A 22449-nucleotide genomic window follows, 5' to 3' on the forward strand; every position below is an offset into this window, starting at 1 on the left:
ATAGACCTAGATTTACTTCCCCTCAAGTTAAAACCAAATCAGTAGCAAAACCAAAGGCATTTCCCAAGCCTTTGCTTCCACAAAAGAGAACGCCTCCCTACTTCTGCAAGCCACTTGTCACACAGAGGCATGCACCCCTCAGCCTACCTAGAGCCCACCGCACCAGTCGGCAGACCCTGGCTATTGTACCAGGAACTGTTGCAAAGTATCGGCTGCTCCTGAGCGCCACGACCTGGGTTCTCTGGGTCTGTCCTTCCTCAGAGGATGGAGATAATAATGGTGTTTCTCCCCTGCAGTGGTTCTGAGGTGCCAATCACTAGCTTCATGAGACAGCCTCTAGAACAGTGCAGGCTTTAGCTAACATTGTTGAACCCTGGCTGTGGTTGAATGAACCGGGGGAGAAACGATCCCTTTGCTCGATCCTTTTCTCTGTGCCTCAGCTTTTTCTCCTGTAGTATGATGGTGGCGGCAGCTCATGGTTGGTGGTAGATGATGGGTAAGGTGAGCCTGACATGGCACCTAATAGAGGGTGTGACAATGATCACTGACCACAAGGACCAGGGTAGACTGTCTTCAAATGCCTGGGTTCGAGTCTCTGAGTCTCTTTGCTTATGTGTCGATTCTGCTTTAGATCCAATGTGTGGATTTGTGGGTCACACTGAGTAGGGAGGGCTCTGGTTGTTCCCCCACTATGTGCACAACAGTGGGGAACACCGTGAACATTTCTGTGTGGAGTGTGTCAGTGCTGCCTGCCGGTCTGTAGGCACAGAAGCCTTGTTTTGAGAGAGGCAACACTTTAATGGGTTTCTTTTACCAGAGGTCAGGTTCCACCCATTCAATGGCCAAAAGTCTACCCAACTGTCACCAAGCATCACTCAAGTGCTTAGCACCAGCAGGGGCCTGGGAGAGGCAACAGAGGGCGATGTGGTTCCTGATTCTAGGGACCTGGCAGCCTGACTGGAGATTGGGGGTGGTGGTGGGGTATAAGAATACAACTATACTCACCAGGGGACCAAGTAGGTGCCAGCTCAGAGTCAGCATCTAGTTCTGTCTGGGGGACTAGAGAAGGAAGAGCAGACATTGACTGGGAGGGGCTTTCCTGTATGGAAGAAAGATGGCTACCCTCATGTACAGACAGGAGTTCCTAGGATCATGAATGCCCTGGAAATGGTGTGTACAAGCCCCTTTGGGGACAGCCATGTGGCTTCATGCAGCTGTTCTTCCCACTCCCATTAATGCTGTGGTCAACTTTGGCCCTTATCATTAGGAATAACTACTCAAAGGCCAATCCCCTGCCCCCAGTCATATGAGGGAGGTTTTGAAATCATGACTGGTGTGAACGTGTGTCTACAGTCTGCAGTTACAGATATGCATGTGTGCCAGTCTGGGGCCCTCACATCCCCACCCTGTCATCAACCTCTTGGCCGTGGTTGTTTCCTTTCAGCCACCGGAACCCCCTAGTCCGGAAATGTACAGCCAAGCATCTCTCGGCCGTCCTGGAGCAGATCGGGGCAGAGAAGCTTCTCTCCGGCTCCAGAGACAACACAGACATGCTGGTGCACAACTTGGTGAGGTTGGCCCAGGACTCTAACCAAGACACCAGGTAGGTCGGGACTCGGGACTGGGCGTGGCCAAGGTGACAAGCCACTGGTCAGGTCCTGGCCTCACAGCTCAGCATCCTCAGAGTTTAGCAAAGGGATGATCAGATAGATGGAGGTGGATCCTTCCCTTCCAGCTGTGTTCTCGGCCCCTCCCCCACACCCCCCCAGTGTCATGGCCAGCCTGTCCAGGCAGCGCTCAGTGACCGCTGCCTCTCTTTCTTATCTTCTATTCCTCCACTTCTTACAATAGTGCTCTTGGGTCCATCTGCCCCAGCTCCAGGCTCAGACTATTCTGCTGTTTTTGCAAGGGTGTTTACTGAGAACTCTTTTTACTAAGTAATCATATGAGAATGAATAGGAAAAAATTGAGCTTCAGTTGTGTTGAAGCTTGCCTCCTACTTGAGGAAGATACACAACAGACAATAAATATAATGAACAGTTGATTATAGATGCAGGGCACAAAAGTAAAAAAAAAACCCAACAAAGTGGAGTGGGGGATGTGGGGACAGACTTGAGGTGGAGGCCAGGAATAAGTGCAGGGACAGGTTGATGTAGCTGATTCTCTAAGACTCTAAGCGTGTAATCCAGGCAAAGGAAACAATATAAAGGCCCCAGAATGGAAACAGATTGGACAAGGAGAAGGATGGTCAGGCTGGGAGAAAGACTAGCTCATGGTAGGCAGACACAGGTCATGAAGGACCTTGGAGGGCAAGGTCAAAAGTTGGACTTTAGGCTGTGTGATGGGAGAGTTCCGGAGGATTTTAAAATTGTGTGTGTGTGAGTGTGTGTATCTGTCTGTCTGTCTGTGTGCACGTGAGTGCCCATGTGGGGGTGGGGCTTGAAGCAAAAGCACAGCAGGGGCTGATTGTCTCCCAAAACCAAAACTGGGGCTCAGTTGATGGCAGTTGAGCCTGCCCTCTCACTTTCTGGGATGTTGTCACTACCTCTGTTTGGATGTGAGGCTGACAGTCTAATGCTTTCATTTCAGTGGATGGGGAGTGTGGTTCAGGGGATCAAGGCCACGAGGCTCTGCTGTAGATGCCCCCCTCCTCCTCCCCAATCAGTGGGGAGTAGAGGAGTTGGTCCCATGAGCTGCTCACACCCCAGTGTTCCCTGGAAGGCTGAAGTATCTGCCCTTCTATTTCCTCCTCTGCACAGGGCTTGCATGTGGCCTCTTTGTTTTCTGAATGGGAATCTAATGGAACAAATCCAGCCCTGCACTGGCCCCAGTCTCCAGGGACCATGCTGGATGACCCAGAGTGCCTCCCCTGAGAACCTCCCTGATGCCTGGGCTGCTAGCTCGCCTTGGTCTGGCCAATGACTGGCAATACCTACTTCTTCCTTCTTCTCCTTTTTTCAATGGATCTAACAGGAGGAAGTGCGTCAGGATCGTTTCTCCTGATGGTTTTGCTTTTCATATGATGGCAGACAGATGTTGATTCTGGAGGCTGGGCCCAGGAGATGGGTTGGGCATTGGGTCTGTATTGAAAGCAGAGCTATCAAGAATATGGGCTGTGAGGCTTTCAAAGATACATCAAAGCCAAAGATGGCTTGTAGGTTTTAAACTGAGTAGCTGGGTCAATGGTGGTATCATTCATTGAAGTGAGGGAAATTGCAGAGGTAGGCTTGGGGTTGTCTGTAACTGTTGGGTGTGAGGGATAGAGATCAAGATCTAAGATCTCACTAGACCTAACTGCTCACTGGATGACGCTGACCATATTTCATTTTCCTTTATCATACTCTGGTTTCTGGAACCCCAGGACTTCCAGCTCCTTATTACTCCTTAGGGCAACTTCTCCATTCTGCCTATCATCTGGAGGCGGCTGTGGAATAACCTTGGTCCCAGGTCTTAGTTTCATTGACTCTTTCTGTGACAAAATGCGCTGACACATCAACTCAAAGGAGAAAAGGCATTTTTTTGGTTAGACATTGTAGGTTACAGTCCATCACTGTGGGACAACCAAGGCAGTAGGAACCTGAAGCCGAAGTTCCGTTACACTCATAGTTAAGAGCACCGAGCAATGAGGTCGTGCATGCATGCATGCATGTGCTCAGCCAGCGCTCTGCTGTCACTCAGTCCAGGGCCTGTAAAATGAGACACATTGCAGTTGTGTCTTCCCATCTCAGTGAACTCAACTAGGAATACCCTCACAGGTATGCACATAGACCAACCTAGTTTAGATCACTTCTCATTGAGACTCCCTTTCCTGGTGACTCTAGATTAGGTCAAGTTGACAATTAAAGATAACCACTGTCTCTTCTTTCTCTGGCTCTCCTACCACCAGGATCAGTCTCTTCTCTCTAATACCACCAGGGTATCCATTCCCCGAGGCCCCACTCCCATCTTCAGTATAAAGTGTCCTTGAGAGAACTCTTTGCTTTTTTCCAATTCTGCCTCCCTATGTTGTTCAAAGTCTCCAATACTCACCAAATCACGCAAGATGCAAAATGGGCTTTCCCATTTCTTTACTGAATCCTCCCAGCGATGTTGTCCTCTGTGCCATAGCATCTTTGAAACCACCATGTATGTGTCTTCTAGTCAGAGGCCTCGCCTACTTGTTGTTGGCTGGCCAGTGTCTGATCTGGGTTTTGTTCTCTATCTGTGCATTTGCTAACTCCGTGGTGGCTGTTGCTCATTGCACGAACTTTGGAATTAAAGTTTGCACTGTAGGAAGGAATGGCGCTAGGAACCTTGCCTCGATTGTTAACTGGTGGGGGGGGGGGGTGTTTTCAGAAGTCCCTTTGGGTGCTGTTGAGAGAATGCTGAGCTAATTTCTGTCTCAAGTGCTTTAGAAGTACAGTACGGTCCCTTGGCACTGAGCCCACAGTTGCTGTAGTGACAGAGAGCAGCAGGGCAGCAGTCAGACACAGGTAGAAAAAGACTTTGTGTGAGAGGAATGACCCAAACCCCACATTTTCTTGAAGAGCAGGGAAGAATGCATGCAAGAGAAAAGATAGGACTACAAGACATGTGACCTTTGTTCATCTGTAAGCCCCCACTCGTGTGGCAGTGGCACAGAAGACAGTGGAAACTAGCTAGCACTTTCTTGCCTTGGTTTTCCTTTGTGGAAAACAGAGATGCGCTTTGTAAATAACAGAGTCTGAGGTTGGGTGGGACACCATCCTTCTAGGTGCTGTCTGCTTCAAGCTTGGAAGTTCTTCAATTCCAGCTCCCTTATCAGCTCTTCAAACTGACTGACCTTATCTTATTCCCACTCTGTTGCTTATTTCTGGACTTCATGTCTTGCCTGGCTTGTGATGGTGGCCTCCTGACAGGTCTTCAAGTTCCTTCACTTCCTGTCAGAGTTAGAAGATTGATTTTGTCTTTAGATTAATTTAAGTGTGTGTGTGTGTTGGGGGGGATGGGTGGGTGGGTAGGTGGGTGGCGGTGATCACGGAGGCCATGAAAGGATGCTCAATCCCCTGATGCTGGAGTTACAGGTGACAAGACATCTTTGCTGCCTGGAGATTAGCATGCATATTTGGGCATTCTCAGCTTCCCATGGCTTGTAGGCCAAAGCCCAGCCCCTTCACATTGCCCTGAATACAGCCTGCCCCTCCCTCTGGCTTCCTTCAGCCTCACATTCTCCAACCATGTCTGGCTGTAGTGTCAGACAGTGTTGTAAACTTTAGGATGCCCCTCCCCTTTCTCTCCAGTCCTGGTGTATGTGTGAGTTCCCAGACCCACGCTCTTCTTGATTCTTGTACCCAGCCAGCACTATTAGCAGGTAGAGTTGACTGCTTTCTCCTATACCTTCCTGCAGACTTCTGTCCCAAACTAGGGGGAAAAAGGGAACACTTTTGATAGCTGTGCAACAGAATATTAAATATTCTTTTAATTGGATATAGAGCTATATGGATATTGGATATATTGGGTAATAGCTATAATGGATATTTATTAAGGAGATACTTACGGGGGCTGGAGAGATGGCTTAGTGGTTAAGAGCACTTTCCCAGTGAGGAGACATATGACTGTTCTTATGTTTATGGCCAAAGCTGCTACTAGTGTCTTGTTTATGCTTTGAGGTAGGTTGTGGTTGGGTACATCCAAGAAGTCTTCCAGGGAACCCAAATTCCACTCCTTGTACCTACAGTGTACAGCGTACGATCATCCACAACTCCAGGAGTTCTGACATTGTGTATTGGACTCTGCAGTACCCGCACACCACACATATACCTAGACAAACATGCATACACATACATTTTAGAAAATCTTGAAAACAAGATACATATGGAGAATATCACATAGTTAGGGAAGATGATTAATAGGAAAGTGAAGAGTCTGGAAACAAGTTGCCCGTGAATTCTGCTATCTATTAAAATGTAAATGCATAGGAAAAAAACACAAAGAAAATATATAAAAATTTAATAGTGATTTCCTCTTGGTAATGGCATTATGGATGATGTTTATTCTTTTATGAATCTAATTTTTAACTGGGTAGGGATTGCTTTCCTAATTAGAAGTATGCAAAGCTCTCCTGTTATAATTGGGAAAGTTGTATAAAGCTGTAGAGGGAATTTATTAGCCTCTCAGCAGCTGTTTCCTCGTTTGTTCTCTCCCGGGTGGCAGGTTTTATGGCCGGAAGATGGTGAATATCTTGATGGCCAATGCAAAGTTTGATGCATTCCTGAAGCAATCTCTCCCATCTCATGACCTACGGAAAGTCATGGCAGCCATCAAACAACGGGTGAGCTTGGGGGAACTTGAGTGGTCGGCTTGGCCCTCTTGTAGGTCAGGGGAATGAGTCTGGGTCTCAGGGACTGTTGACGGGTGGGTTAAATGTGCTGTCTCCAGTGCTTATACCTGGGCCTTCCCTATGTGTCTCAAACTCTCTCGGCCTCCATTCCTTCTTGTCTTAAGTGGAGATTGCAGTCTCTACCCACCTACCTCCAGGGCTCCAGACTGTGACCTGGGGGTGCTCTGAGGTGAAAGGCATATTTATCATTCTCGTTATGCTTTTGACTGGTATGGCATATCCCTTTTGGCTTACCGTCTGTGTCTATTTCTCAAGGGAATCCAAGACAATCACGAACTCCAATCTGCCAAAGGTCGAAAGGTGTCAAAGAGTCTGGTGGTGTGTGAGAACGGGCTGCCTAGTCATGAGGGGTATGGCTGTTCTTGTGTCTCTGGGGCCCCATGACCAAAGCTGACAATGATGTCCTATGTGCCCATGGGGGTGGGTTGTGGACTGGGTGTGTCTGAAACTTAGTTGCGTTTCTGCAATTGGGTTTCATCCACTGCATTCGTAATGGATGGATTTGTAGGGATACGGTCTCCTCCCCACATCCTAGGCAGACCCAATTCTGCCAGAGATGCTGAGTCAAGGAGAATGGGATTCTGCTCTGCCAGGCTCTCTGTTTAAGCTCAGCGTCTCTTTGTTCACTTAAATTAGCATGTCCTTCAGCTGCTAGGTTGGTCAGCCTGGGGGGTAGTTCTGAGGTAGAACTGGACAGAGGAAGTCAAGAAGACCTGGCCTGAGGGCTGGAGGGTGTGTACGGGAACAGTTAAGAACCAAGAGGGAATCCTCTGCTTGAAATGGGAACCCTTCTGCCAAGTCCAGTGAGGATAATAGCTGGCTGTAGCAGATGTCTGGGAAGGAAGCAGATGCTGAGCTCTTGAGTGACATCCTGTATCCTCCTACTCAACTCCCCCCCCTTTAACTAGATCAGCTCCCAGCCTTTCTGTCTTCATGCCTTCTTTCTTTGCTCTGTCCTGTCTTTCCTTATCCTGAGTACCTAGAACTTGTGTGTCGATTCTACAAGATGCAGCTTGCCTGTCACCTTCTCCCTGACACCCTCTGACATGGTGCCCCCATATCCTCAGGGTGGACAAGCTGCCCCCTCTCCTTCATACCTCTGTCTCCTATCTATTTGTGAGATGTTTAAGGCAAAGACTATGTGGCTCTTTGTTCTCAGGACTCAAACACAGCTGTTGGTATTCAGTAGACAAGAATGTGAACCACATGAACAAATGATAGAATGGGTGATATTGGAGCCTGTTGGGTGGGACCTGGGTGTAGGGCAGAAGCTCTGAGACCCTGGGCATTGGGAGTCCTGGGTGGAGCGTCTCATGCTGGCTGAGACAGTCTAGGCTCTGATGGACATGGGATTTCAATGTGAGGAGCAGGTATACTCTCTGTTCATAGAGGCATGTGAGACAAATCAACAAGGGACAGGATATGGGAAACAACAGAGGCGGGACGTGATGGCCTCCAGAATCTTGGGTCTTCCCTTATCCTTAGCTTAAATATATTCTAGCTGGGCTGGTGGTGGGGTGGGCTTCTCTGTGGCAGATCACTTGTCTAGCGTGCATGAGACCCTGGGTTGATCCTCTCTCCCTCGACACTTGCACGAGCCATCTGTCCGTGGTCCACGCTCATGGAACCCCCCTACTCTCAATTCTTTACACATCCTCAGAAAAGGGAAATGCAAAAACCAGGAAGAGAGAACCTTGCTTACTGTCCTTTGAGGACAAAGAGATGTCCAGAGACCCCAAGTGCAGTGTCCTCAAGTAGCATTCAGAAGAGGCAGAGGTTGGTCTAAGCTGTAGGAGACACACTGTTTCTGTCCTACCTGGCAGTGGGATGCAGCTTGGGATGAGGGATGTGTTCATCCCCTGGGCTCTTCCCCAGGGGTCAGCCCCTGCTTCCGCCTAGGCTCGGCTCCAATGGCCCGAGACTGATGGGGCTACGCTCCTCCTCCGTGCGGGGCAGTGTGGAGACGTCAGAGCAGCTGCGGGAGCTGACCAGGCTGTTGGAGGCCAAGGAGTTCCAGGCTCGGATGGAAGGCGTTGGGAAGCTCCTTGAGTACTGCAAGGCCAAGCCAGAGCTCGTGGCTGCCAACCTAGTCCAGGTGAGCTCGCACCCACGCTCGTCCTCCTTTATTCCTTCCTGTCGGTGACAACTTGATCTGGAGAGCTCAGAACTGATTTCAGGGAGCCCCTAAGCACTCACTTTTCAGATGGCCTTTGTAAAAGAATAGGCGGGTGTGACTGAGGGTTTGAGCGCATCTATAGAACGCTCAGAGATTTTCTGGGTGGCTCCTGTCCCTCTCTCCAGAGAGGGTGCTGCCATCAATGACTTGGGTCACCTGCAGTTCATTATTTGCACAATATTTGGTATCAGAGCCTGTGGTTGGACAGTGGCTGGGCTGTAAATGAAGGACAGTCTGGGTAACTGGCTGAACACCAGGAAGGTTTACTGCTTTTCCTTGGAGTGACGCTGACGGGCAGGTGGCAACCCAAGCCCCCCACTAGCTGTGCGATCTGAGGAGACTCAGTCTCCTCCATGAGCCCTCCTTGTTACTGGGAAACCGGAGAATGATAACGGCACCAGCAACATGGGCTGCTAAGGTCATGTTCACGATAGTGAAGAGGACCTACCCCAGTGTTCTGGATGATTGACACGTGAATACAGTCCGTGCCTCCTCTTTATGCCTGTTCCCCTTTTGAGGAGATGAGCTCTTCTTCATCACTGGGAGTGTGCTAGCAACAGGTCTGGGGATCCATTCCAGGGATGCAGGGGTAGTTTCAGCTGACGCCTGCCAAGCCCACAAACTCTTGTTTTTTTTTTGTTCCGTCAATAGGTCTTTGATGTTTTCACCCCAAGGCTTCACGATTCCAACAAGAAAGTGAACCAGTGGGCGCTGGAGTCCCTCGCACAGATGCTTCCCATCCTGAAAGAGAGCATCCACCCCATGCTGCTGTCCCTCATCATCGCTGCTGCAGACAACCTTAACTCTAAGAACTCTGGGATTTCCACCGCTGCCTCCACCGTACTGGATGCCATGATGGGCAGCCTGGGTGAGCATCTCTCTCGGGGCTGTGGGAAGTCCCTGCATCTGGGCCACCACATTCATTGTCTTAGTTAAGGTTTCTACTGCTGTGAAGAGACACCATGCCTGTGGCAGCTCTTATAAAACAAAGCATGTAAGCGGGGCTAGCTTACAGTGCCAGAGGGTTAGTCCCTAATCACCTTGGTGAGAAGTGTGGCGGCACACGGGCAGACGTGGTGCTAGAGAAGCGTGGCGGCACACGGGCAGACGTGGTGTTAGAGAAGCAGCCTGGGGATCTGGATCCTTGGGCAGCAAGCGGACAGAGACGCCAGGACTGGCTTGAGCTTTGGAAACCCCAAAGGCCACTTCCAATGACACCCTTCCTTCAACAAGGCCACACTACTAATCCCGCTCAAGTAGTGCCACGCCCTAATGACCAAATATATGAGCCTACGGGGCCATTCTTGGTCAGACTGCCGCAGTCTACTAGGTACTGCGTGGGTCTAACGGAGGCAATGAGAGAGGGCCTGCTCTAGCTTCCCTACGGTCAGCCACAAGAGGAAAATGACTTTCTCAGAGCCACAGGGCACCGCAGGGGTGAGTGAGTTGTTCTTGGCAAGCCTCATCTGTGCCAGGGGTTGGTGACAGACTGAAACAGAGGAGCAAGGGACACAGAAAGGGAGCAAGGCACACTGGGCAGTCATCATGCCAGACAAGAGCATGTCAGCCAAACACCCTTGATAGCATCTCTGTTCAGTTCCCCAGTGTCAGGAACATCTCCTGTTACATCTCCTGTTTCTTCCCTGGTTAGGTGATATTTAGTATATCCCTAGAGGGAAAAGCAAGTTTAAACACTTAAGGTCTTCTGAGAAGGTAGTCCCTGAGTAGGGCTATGTCTGGGCCAGTGTGAAGGAACTTGTGTCTGAAGACTGCCTCTGCTGTGTATCTGATGCAAGGTGGCACATGGCCACTGGCATTCATAAAGCATCCTGGGCAAGACACCCCTGGCATACTCACCTCGTCTCCCTCCCTATGCCTTGGCCAGAACCTAGTTCCTAGGCCTGGGACAGCAAGCTATGTCCTTGGCTAGAGCCACCAGGAGAAGTTTCAGTTACAAATCAAAGGCCTGGTCAGGTCCCTTTTTTGTCTCCCGAGTTCATAAATATTGTCAATTTCCACATTTTTTATCTTGGAGGAAATTTATGATTTGCTGAGTTTGTTGCCATGGAACAAACAATACAAATCGGGCCCTAAATTACAGCTCACTCGCTGCGCTGCTCTGGCTGAGTGAGATTGCTGTTGCCAATAATCAAGGCTCTTGGTAAATCACGCCAGGCCCTGGATTTATTGGGAAAACCTACACAAAGCAGAGTAACGGGCTTTAGCTATTTGAGGAGGATGAGCACTCCTGTCAGGGGAGAGGGCTCTTTTAACTCTCTCCACCAAGGATTTTAGGTTGCTCTGTGCCACCAGGCCAACCTTCCTTAGCACGGAAGAGCCTGGCGCTTTGGACAACAGGATTTAGTGTCTCCTATAAGACTCAGGTGCCCTCTACTCAAGGACCTGCTGTGCCCACCTAGGATGAAGACCCCGAAAAGCATTAGGCTTGGGAGTAGCCTGTATATTAGTCTGTTTCTGCTGCTACAACAAAAATCTCCAAGGCTGGGATGTTTATGTAAAAAAAAAAAAAAAAAAAAAAGAAAAGAAAAAAAAGAAAAAAAAAGAGAAACTTAATTTATGGTTCTCAAAGTCCAAGAGTGTGACATTAATTTTTGATCAGCTTTCATGGAGGCTTCATAGTGAAATGGCACCACAATGGTGATGATGTCACAATGGTGATGATGTCACAGTGGTAGATAGTGTCACAATGGTGGGAGCACCTGCAAGAGATTACACTTTCCTCCAGGAAAGGTGGTTGCGCTCAGTGAACAGTTTTCTGTGTGAGTACACAATTTCAGACTCCAGGAACCCCTTCAGGTGGGACATGGCACATCTAAAATCCCAGTGCTCCTGTGGGGGCCGGGAGACAGTGGTGGTAGAGTCCTGGGAAGCCCAGGTAGCCTAGTGAACGGAGTGCTGAAACTAGACCATCTCAAATGAGACAGAAGGCAAGGACTCACACCTGAAAGTCACCTCTGACCTACACACACATGTGTGTGCACTCACGTGAGCACACACACACACACATACACACTCACACACTTTTTAATTTATTTAAAGAACATCATGGAAACTAATTCACTTCTCAAGGGCTATATTAATCTTCATGGGCAACGTTTTTAATGATCTCATTACTTTATGCTAACTTCTACATCCTGAAAGTCTTACTACCTTCCAACATTTCCAAACTGAGGACTAAGCTCCTAACACAGATCAGCATCTTTGGAGATCAGCATGCTGCAAGCAGAGTTTCAGCCATTCAGTTCTCCCTGTTGGGACAAAGTCCTCTTGGATACAGCAGGAAAGAGCCCTTCTGGTCCACTAGCTAGAGGCTCTGGGAAAATGATGCAGGGGATGTATGTGTGGGTGGGTGGGGCCGGGGATCTTCTTCTGTACTCAGATCATTGCTGAGGTTTGGAATGTAATGGCATTGGCCCCAAAGATTCAAGGGAGCCCTATAAATCCTTCACAAAAATTCCTGTGGAGGCTACATGATGCAGTGAGGTATCTTGACTCTGAGTGGTCCAGATGGTGCAATAATGGGGAGGCTGTTCCAGCAGGTGTAGCAATGAGTTGTCTGGGCTGAGTGGGTTTACTATGAAACACACCTCAGTCCCACCAGCAATGTTGATCCTGAAGGTGTTCCTGTCCATAAAGTGACAAGCTTAAGGATTTAGGTTAGTGACATAGAGAATTTAATCACCCCTAGTAAATGGCCAGGGTAGAACTATGTTGGCCCCAGGAAAGGCTGTCATCTGCCTAGAATGAGCTGAGCTTAGCCCAGGTGACAAGTAACCAAACTTCCTACTGCCCAAGAGATTAGGTGAAAGCTGCAGAGCCTTGGGTAGTAGGGACAGAAAACCACCCAGCCAAGCCTGGTGACTCTAGTCTACTGGACTCCTCATATGAAAATGCTGTCTTGCCAACCTGCTTCCTCATGGTCCACACAGATTCTGGCTCCAGGCAGGAGATGCTCAGTCAAATGCTGGGCAATGCTTAAATGTGGAAGGCCAGAGTGTCAGCACAGCATGCTGCAGTCTGTTTCCTGCTAATTGCAGGGCAGGAGGATCAAGAGTAATGCCAAGCAAGGCTGCTGTCTTCTGGCATGAAGTCCAGATGGTACAATAATGGGGAGGCTGGCTTTTCTAGGATGAGTCTGAAGATGCTTCTCCACTGTGAGATTCAGGGGTGGCATCATCTCATCAGCCACAAGGTTTCTTCCTTGGTTTTCCTGAGGGTCAGAAGCTTGGATGTTGTGTTGGTTGATATGACGGCTGCTGGCTTCTGTGGCTGATCCCTTAGGGATCTCAGGAAAGGAGCCTGGGCAGCTTGCACCCTGGCCCCTGCCCTTCATCACCCACTTCCTGCTTTGAGGTTTCTCTGAATGAGAGGCTCAGTGCCTTTTCTTTCCTGTGAGACACTGAGACCTGATTTCAGGGGAATTTTTCTGAGGATTAAGGAAGTGCCGGAGCAGACTGGTTGGCCCTTTTGGGCTCTGTTACTGTTAGGTTAGTTGTAGAAGACATTTGCCTGATGAAAACCTCAGGCTGCAGACAGCTCTGCCTCCCCCAGGTGACCTTGGTGTTCCAGCTTCTCACAGCCCAGAGGAGCTCTCTTAATTTAGCTCAGCCTCTGGCTGGTGTTGGAGAGGCCAGATAAGCTTGGGGTGCTGGTGGCCTTGGATCTAGTTTTGCTGTCTGCTCTCTGAGTTTCAATGTCTGTAAATCACATGAGTGACATCATGTTAACGGGCTTAGAGTCTGGATCCAGACGCCTCTCCAATATACCAAACACTCAAAATCCCTGCTTTCTGTAAGTGTTCATATTTGTCCAAGTTTACCTAGAGAAAACCCACAAGAGAATGTAATTTGGATATAGGCTCTTTCATTTAATTCTATTCAGACAGACATTGGGAACTGTCTCCCTTGGTTTTTTTGAGATAGGATTTCTCCCTGGGACCTGGAAAAGCTGCATAGCAAGCTCCAAGGATCCACCCGTTCCCTTCCCCCGTGTCGGGACACAATACCATCCCGGGCCTTTGTTCCCTGTGTATTCTAGGCATAGAACTCAGGGCTACACGCTTGTGTGGCAAGTGCTTTCCCGACACGCCCATCTCCCTAACCCTTAGGAGGGTTGTCTTTTGGGAAAGTATGAAAACCAGGGCAATGTGACAGTGGCTTGACCGCCTATAAACAGTCATCGTAAGTCAGTAACTGAACACACTACAGTCCTCCAAGAGGCCCAAACTGGGTGTGGTCATCGAGGAAACACTACAAGGAGGGGAACTGACCCACCCACCTAAGCTAAGCTCATTATCTCAGGGCAGCCTGTGGCTTGAAATGCTCATGCTCTGATTTGCTTAAACAGGATGCAAATTCAAATGTATAACATCACAATTACATTCGCAAATATGCATAGGTAGAACTCCAAGAGCTACACAATGAGACCCAGTCTCAAAAAAAAAAAAAAATACAAAACCAAACCAAACCAAACCAAAACAAAACAAAAAACTAAAGTAAAAGATGCTAAATGCTTGTTGATTTTTTTGCTTGTTTTCTTTCCAACTCCCACAGTTCTTCTGTGGCTTTCCAGTAGTCTGAAGATAAAATGTCCTGGTGGCCCCAGGGCTTCTCTAAGTGAAGCAAGTCTGATAACACATAGAGAGCCCTCTGTAGAGAAGGGAACCAAAGGAGATCAGGGTCTCTGACCGACTAGCTAGGCCTGCTTTCTTCTCATAGCACAGTATCTTGTGTTTTTTTCACTGCATAGCAAATCATAACCTCCTTGGGAGGCAAAAAGAACCCTCTGAAAATGTAGACCAAGCTAATGGAGTACTGACTTTAGCCTTTCAAATATTAGAGTCCAACATCATCATCACTACCACCACCACCATCATCATCACCACCACCACCACCATCTCACTCTCTCTTTTTAAATGGAACAGAACTAACTCAGAGCCCTTGCACATGCTAGGCAAATATTCTATTGCTGAGCTACCTTAAGCCAGATCAAGATTCTGGCCTGTTATTTGATGTTTCCATTGTGAGAATTTTAGGACAGTAATAGAACTCATTACAAAGGGGATACATTATTGATTCTATGACATGGGTTCAATCCTAAACATTAAGTTAAGCAATCTAATTCTCACAGCAACTCAATGAGAAAGGAACTGGGATTATTCCCATTTCATAGATAGGCAAGTCAAGGCATAGAGGGGCAGGAGTAGCTCATACAGTGTTCTGTAGTTAAATAAGAGTCTCTAGGCAACTTGTACCCAGAATCTGTACCCATTCGCTATGTGTTCCTGTCTCATTAAATCTAAATGTGATCCTAAAAGGCGAGTCTTCACAGAGGTGACTAAATCATGGCAGACCAAGTGCGTGTGTAAACTATTCTGGCATTCACAAATCAGCCAGGAGAAACTACTCTGTAAACAGTGACCAGGCAGGCGTACTCTGAAAGCATTTTCCAAGCACCTATATCCTACAAGTATCCGTCAACTACATGTACCATGTACCCTGCAAGCATTTATGAGGCACCTGCTGTATGCTGGCTGCCACAGCAGCGCCTGGTTGATCTGCTGGTAGTCAATTTTCAAGGACTTGCCCAGGTGCACTTCTCTCTGGACCCGGAAGACGGTGTCAAGGTCCAGGAGCAGGGCTGAGCCATGTGGGAGAGGACGGAGGAGGGAGAAGTGCTTTGCTTTCGCAGTGCTACATGGGACCACCCTCTTATTAAACCCACGCCTCTTGACCTTAGGCATTTTGCTTTGATGTCACCTCCTCTAAACCACACTACAATTGAAACCCTCCTGTGGTTGCGGCAATCTATTTGTGGACCTTCAGGAGTTGCTTATGTCAGGGCCTCTGCCCACTTTATACCTTGGGTGTGCTCTCACCAGAGGCTTGTACCTACTCTTGGATGTTCCAGCCTCCAAACCCTGAGCCAAATAAAGCTTTATTGTTTATAAATTGTTCATTTTTTTAAAATATGGGAGCAGAAAATCAACCAAGGCACCAGGACACACACACCTGCCCTGGCCCCCACTCTTGGGTGTGGGCAAGCTTCATAGCCACACCCTCAGAAGGGCATTTCACTATCTGCCTTACCTTCCATTAATTTGTTCCATGACTGTTGTGGTTGCAAAATGCATGTTGGGCACTGGGCATGCTGGGCGCTGGGCATGCTGGGAGCTGAGCATGCTGGGAGCTGAGCATTCTGGGCGCTGGGCAAAGCAGTACCTCCAGGTTCATGGCGGGAGCAGTAGGGAGGTAGCCGGAGACCAGTCTGAGTTTGTGCCTTTGTTGGACAGACCAAGGGTGTTGATCTACCCTTATGGGTGCTCAGGCTCTGGCTACATGAGCACAGTTCCCACCCTGACTTATGGCTCATGTTCAAATCAAAGTAACCTCCCAGAGGGTCGGGGGACTCCTTTGTACTGGTTTTGGGCTCCACGTCTATCACATGAGAAGGGCACCAGGAAGTTCTCACTGTGGGAATAAATGACTATTCAGCATGGAGCATCCTAATGACCAGAGTGTGAGTTCAGACTCACTGAAAGCCTTGACTTCTGAATGCTGCCCCCAGCCCTGTGATGGCCTTTGTATGACTATCAAGGAATGCCTCAGTTCACCCTGAAGCTAGAAATACGTTTATATCCATTTATCCATTCCCTTCATTGATGGCTAGAGTCAGCATTTGTGTGTCTGTTTTCTGTCTGCCAGTCATTTATCTCAAACCTCACTTTAAGACAGCTTAGAAAATCTCGGACTATACGGGAGTAAATGGCAGACTGTTTGGGAGTCAATATAGCTGCTTGAAGCTGCCCACACTTCCTCTGATATCTTACGTTCATTTGCTTTTTCAAAAGCGGGTCCCAGGCTGGGATGATAGGCCAGTGGGTAAGATACTTGTCACACAAGTCCCAGATCGATCTGGATATATGTTTGTTTTCTCTGCAGGTGAGTCTCAGAAGCTTACGGGCCTTCTAGCCTGACATACAGCAGTGGCACGTTAGAGTCTGCCTCATATCAGGTGGAAGTCGAGGACCCACACCCGAGGTTATCCTCTCACCTCCACACTTGCACACACAAAGACACACCGATACACACACAGACATACATGGACACATACATACACACATACATACATCCACACACCCACGGACACACATCCACACCCACCGACACCGCCCCCCCCCAGACACAGACATATAGACATATAGGCAGACAGACACTGTGATCTCAAAGAGTTAATTTGACTCCGTATAGGGCCCCCTTCTCACGAGGGCATGTGAACACCTAGCACCATGAGCGCCTGGTGTGTTGGCATGGCTGGGGATGTCACAGTCACCAATGTCTCCATCTCTTTCAGACCACCTTTGCCTCCTGCAAGCGTTTGCTGGGCGCGTGCGTTTCCTGACAGGTCCTGCAGTGCTGGATATCACAGATCGCCTCTCAGGTGAGCACCTCTGACCCCACCCAGCCTAGGCAGTTTGTCCATCACTGTTCTTTCCTATACCATAGTTCCTTAGGGTCTCGAAGGCCATTTAAGAATTTTCATTGTCTGCTTTTTCTGTGTGACACTCTCCCCATTACCGGGTGAGAATCTTGGTTTTGGTCAAAGTAAAACGTGAATGTAAGATAACCAAATAGTTTCTAAGAATGTATTTATTTCTTACAAACCTGGGTTCCTCTAGCCCACTGAGAACCTTTAAAAAGTCTCTCTCTCTCTCTCTCTCTCTCTCTCTCTCTCTCTCTCTCTCTCTGTGTGTGTGTGTGTGTATGTGCACATAAGGAGTTCACTTAGGGATTTTTGAGAGAGGATCTCTCGCTGACCTGGAACTTGCTAAGTAGGCGAGGTTGGCCAGAGTTCACTCTTCAGTGCTGGGATTATAAAGCACAAGACATTACACCCATTTATTTAGTTATTCATTACCATCTATTTACTTATTTATTCTCTCATCCATCTATCTATCTACCTACCTACCTATCTACCTACCTATCTATCTATCTATCTATCTATCTATCTATCTATCTATCTATCTATCTATCTATCCATCCATCCATCCATCCATCCATCCATCCATCCATCCATCCATCCATCCATCCATCTATCTATCTATCTATCTATCTATCTATCTATCTATCTATCTATCTATCTATCTATCTATCTGGTGTATTAGTTATTTTCCCGCTAGTGTGATGAAACACAATGACCAAAATCACTGCATGGAAGAGAGAGTTTATTCTGGCTTATGTTTCTAGAGGGGTAAGAGTTCATGCCAGGGAGGTTCGGTGGGAAGCAGCTGGAACAGGAAGCTGGGAGATCACATAGTTAACTACAAACACGAAGCGTCTTCTCCAGAAAAGCTGCACAGTCTCTCTAAATAGCATCACCTGGGAACTGGGTGCTCCGGATCTGAGCCTGGAGGGATGGCATTTCTCATGGGAACCTCCGTATGTGGGTGGGTTCTAGGGATAGAATTCAGGTTGAGTTATCCCCAGACATAAACTTCTTTTGTTTGTTTTAGAAACAGCCTAGGTAGCCTAGGCTGGCCTCAAACCTGAAGTCTCCCTGCTTCAGCCTCCTTACTGTTGAGGTTAGAGATATGTTTCCCCACATCTGACTTCCATTGAGAAGTCAGCAAAGCCTGGCTCACCCAGGTAGGCACTGCCAAGCCCATGACTCAATAGCAAACAACATTATCATGAGAATTAGAAAAAAATGCTGCTTAATTTTCTGGAGCCATCCTCTTCCTCCACCTTGGGTGATTCCCTTAGCATCTGAGCACCTCACATCACCTCCTCTGTCCCTTTCCTTTCATGTTTGTAGGAGGGCACCCCATGCTAAGTCACCAGGGTGCTGTCTGTCCCCAAACCCCCTCTTCTTGAACACCCAGGAGGTGCTTGGTCATTACAGGCAGTATTGTTAAAGATTTTGGTGCTACCTCCTATTTCTGGCTTCCCTGTCTTATCTCTTGCCCTTGACCTGTGTCTGTGTCCTGGTTCTGTCTTCCTTATGTCCCTGAAGAGACTCCCTACCTACCATCCAGGTGCCAGGCCACCTCTAAAGATGTGGTGTGAGGTCTGGGAACAGCCATGGTGGCTTCAGTTGTTAGGGTTGGATGCCTTGAGTGTGTGTATGTGTGTGTGTGTGTGTGTGTGTGTGTGTGTGTGTGTGCGTGTGTGATAAGGGCATGGAACTCAGATCACACAGGAGACCGGACACAACCCCTTTCTGTTGCCCCAAATCTGTGTTCTGCAGACTCAGTGCTGGAGTGCTTGACTATAATGTACAAGATCCCAGATTCTACCCCTTGTACCAGGGTTGGTGGGGGTGGTGGTGAGGGGTAGGGAGGCAGGGGAGTGCCTGGGACAAAGCTCAGTTGTTGGAGTACTTGCTTAGCATGCATGGAACCCTGGGTTTGAGTCTCAGAACTGCATAAACTGGACATGGTGACATAAGCCTGTAATCCCTGTGCTTTGGAGGTGGAGTCAGGGGGACTAAATGTGAGTTTTGGGGGACTAAACTCAGGCTCTCATGCTTTACTGACTAAACCATTCTCTTAGACCAGAATGTTCTATTTAACATCTTCAAGGCTCCTTGTAGAACAAGCCTTTCCCAGTGGATGACTACAGGCTGACTTCCCAGTCATCACCTTGACATGTGAGAGTACTGTGACCAGTGGCGGTCCCAGGAGACCTCCCAGATCTGGGGTGGTCATGTCAACATTGACATTCCATGATAACAATGTGGAGCATAGCCATTACCCTGAGGAGGACATGCAGGTCATCTGGTTCCTCTCTGTTCCAGAAATCAGAGGAACATTCTAGGTTGTGGGAGATGTTAAGCTGATGAAAGAAGGACAAATTGGGGATTTTTAAAAGCTCCCGACTAAGGTTTGAGACACGGAGCTCCTTGAGTTTGGAGGACAGTATGGGGGAAGGCTTTGGAGTCAAGGCAAAGTGGGCTCCGTCTCCAGCGAGACCTTTATGGAAGAAAAGTCTTTGTCCTGAGTCTTGTTTTCCTCCTCTGAACAATGGGCTCACATCCATTCTTTTAGCATGAAGTGGAGCTTTGAAGTTCCAAGTCTTGGGCTGAAGTAGGTCCACATAATCTTCCAGAACTTTCTAGCTTCTTGGCCTTATAAATCAATGAAGCACTGTTCTTGCATTGGTTACCTTTACTAGAACCTGAGCAGGATGCCAGATAGAGTGGGAAGTCCCAGAGCAGCCTCAGGCCAGGGCAACCTCTCCAGGAAGGCCTGGAAGGCTTTGATGTTGGCTGCAGCTCTGATACCTACTTTGGTGATAGAGTATTCCTGGGTTTACAGGGTCGGGTTCTGAGATAACCAGGTCCGGGAGTTCTTCACTGGGATGGAGGGTTCATGTGGAGCCCCGTGGCTTGCAAACATTCACCCTTAATGACTGCCACTTGATTGTGAGGGAAGATGGCCAGATAGATGCTGGGGAGCCCTGTGGGTCTTGTTCCTTGCTAATGGTTTTAGATGCTAGACTGCTTCTTTGGAGAGTCTCAACTTCTCTCCCTACTCCTGGAGTTGCTAGAGTCAGAGTCAGGACCCTGGTGCCCCTGACACGCTAGTGTCTGCTTCCCACTCTCAAGAAGCCAACTACAGAACAAATTATAAGGAAAAACAGAGACAGGAGATTTATTTAATGTGGCTACACTGGGAGGAGGAAGAAAGAGGCCTAGTGGGGTCCCGACCTGAGGTTTAGGTAGGAATAGAGCTATCCACAGCCACATTACCCCAGACCAGGTGTATTCATGCACATCATTGGCTCCAGTCTTACTGCAGGGCGGTCTAGTAAGAACCGGGGAGACCAGGAAGTGCTTCCTGTGGCTGGCAACCGTCCTCTAACTTTTCCTTCTATCGGCACAAGATTTCTGGGGAAATTCCAGTTTCTTAGGGGCCATTGTCTCCATAGTTAAGTAGTCAAAGAGAGGGTTCCAAGTATGTCTCTAGGATAATTTCACTCTGACTGGGTCACACATTGCTAGTATAGCATTTCTCGGAATTGGTCTGGCTTTTACAGGTGGTAATGCGGATGTGCACAATACGATATTGGCTCCTGCTTGTCACCTGCTTGCTTAGGAAACCTGACATTTATTCATTACGGGATCCTAATGATTCTGAAAGCATGGCTTAGGCCTGTGGTCCCTACTTTATGAACATAAAAAGACTCAGAGAGGTGGTGTGCCTTTCTCAGGTTCACACAGCGGCAGACGGTGGAGGTGGGATTGTGACCCACCTCATTCCTCCTCACTGGTCCGAGGGAACACGTTATGATCATCATGGACCTACCTCATTTGCATTGGCTTTGCGGTCTTTTCTTTCATAAAAATAAAATTGTACTTTATGACTGTTATAAATGCAGACCAATATTTCTCTTCAGATGTTAAAATAAATTGAAACATTTTAATGGGCCTCTGAATGTCACAGGGCTTGAACACAGCGCCTAGGCGGGAAGTAAGCCCTGTAGGTGCCTGTCCTTTGGAATACAGAACTGGTGACACCAGAGATGGGAAGTGTGCAGCTCAAATGACCTCTCTCTTTTCTTTGTGACAGTGCTGGTTGCCTCAGTGTATCCCCGGAAGCCTCAGGCTGTGGAACGGCATATCCTTCCAGTCCTCTGGTACTTCCTGAACAAAATGAGCGGCAATGGCGTGCTGCCCGGGCGTGGCGGGAACGTCCGCACAGCGGTGTGCAGGCTGGCCAGGAGCCTGCAGGAGCAAATGGGGTCCCGCCTGCAGGACTTCGCTGCCAGTCAGCCCCAGCAAGTCCTCAAGGCGCTGCAGGGACTTTTAGCCTCTGAATCTCTGGGGGCCAACGACAAGGTCATAGGTGGAAGAATGGCCCCTGACATCCAGATGACTGGAACCACCTGTCCCCAGCAGCTGGATTAAAGTTGGGTCTGAAATGGGCAATTCTTATTTTTTACCTTATTTTATTTTTGTAGTGGAGTCACCACATGACCTACTTTTCCCGTTAGGGTCCCCAATGTATATAGTATATTTTAAAGTAGAAATAAAAGAATTGCTTATTTTTCTAAGGTTTTCTTCTCTTACACTATTTTTTTCCGAGACAGGGTTTCTCTGTGTAGCCCTGGCAGTCCTGGAACTCACTCTGTAAACCAGGCTGGCCTCGAACTCAGAAATCCACCTGCCTCTGCCTCCCAAGTGCTGGGATTACAGGCGTGCATCACCACTGCCCTGCTATCTCTTACACCTTTTTTAACCCCAGGGAATTTTCTAGTAGAGAGATTTATGAAATATGGCAACCTTGAACCTAGTTTTAGACAAGATAGTGACAAATAGCTAGAAAAGGGTCACCTAGGCCCGCCCACATGTGGCAGGAATAGAGCCCCTGCCTCCACATCTGGGAGCAGCTGGAAGCTCTCCTGCATTTCAGAGCCCCTCACTGTTCATTCAGATGTGGTCTGTTTGTCACTGACTTGATTAGAAGTCATTGTGTCACATGTCTTCTAGCCTATTGTGCCTGAGCTAAGTACCTGTTTATCCCTTGGGACTTTCTCGGAGGATCTGCCCAGCTTGTCACAAAGCAGGACCTGACAACTGCATCACTAAATGCCTTAGCTAGAGGTTGCCCATCTGGCTTGCTCTGACAAACACTAGATGGTGTTTCATGTTTAGGACATCGTGGATAGGGACGTGTGGCAGAGTCTGCATGCTGTACAAAACTTGGGTGTCACATGGCTATATGAAATGGCACAGGCTGTGATAGATGGGCTGACTCATGGGAATACTGGGCTCAGTGCAGGCCAGGTTGTGAGAAAGAAGAGAAAAGTGTTGGTTTCTAAGGAAAAGCCAGGGAGAAGGGTCCTGACTATGAGAGGACAGTCTGGACATCCTTGTGGTAGCCTTGGTTTGCCTT

General features: G+C 48.3%; 1 protein-coding gene across 11 annotated transcripts in view; it reads left to right on the top strand.

Annotated features, from left to right (window-relative positions):
* The window catches only part of Togaram2 (TOG array regulator of axonemal microtubules 2), a 56516-nt gene extending 34909 nt beyond the window's left edge, over positions 1-21607 (top strand). For 8 of the 11 annotated variants that reach the window (XM_006524399.4, XM_006524396.3, XM_006524406.4 and 5 more), the window contains 7 exons: positions 1445-1603; positions 6172-6289; positions 6614-6708; positions 8234-8453; positions 9186-9402; positions 16908-16994; positions 21124-21607. In XM_006524399.4, coding sequence (XP_006524462.1) covers positions 1445-1603; positions 6172-6289; positions 6614-6708; positions 8234-8453; positions 9186-9402; positions 16908-16994; positions 21124-21461 — 1234 coding nt within the window. In that variant the 3' untranslated portion in view covers positions 21462-21607. Of the gene's footprint in view, positions 1-1444; positions 1604-6171; positions 6290-6613; positions 6709-8233; positions 8454-9185; positions 9403-16907; positions 16995-21123 lie in introns of those variants that run through there. The other 3 variants (XM_006524397.4, NM_177087.4, XM_006524407.4) reach the window with 3 other exon arrangements.
* The last annotated feature ends 842 nt before the right edge of the window (positions 21608-22449 follow it).

The sequence above is a fragment of the Mus musculus genome, chromosome 17 (assembly GCF_000001635.26).
Source record: "Mus musculus strain C57BL/6J chromosome 17, GRCm38.p6 C57BL/6J".
Classification (NCBI taxonomy): Eukaryota; Metazoa; Chordata; class Mammalia; order Rodentia; family Muridae; genus Mus; species Mus musculus.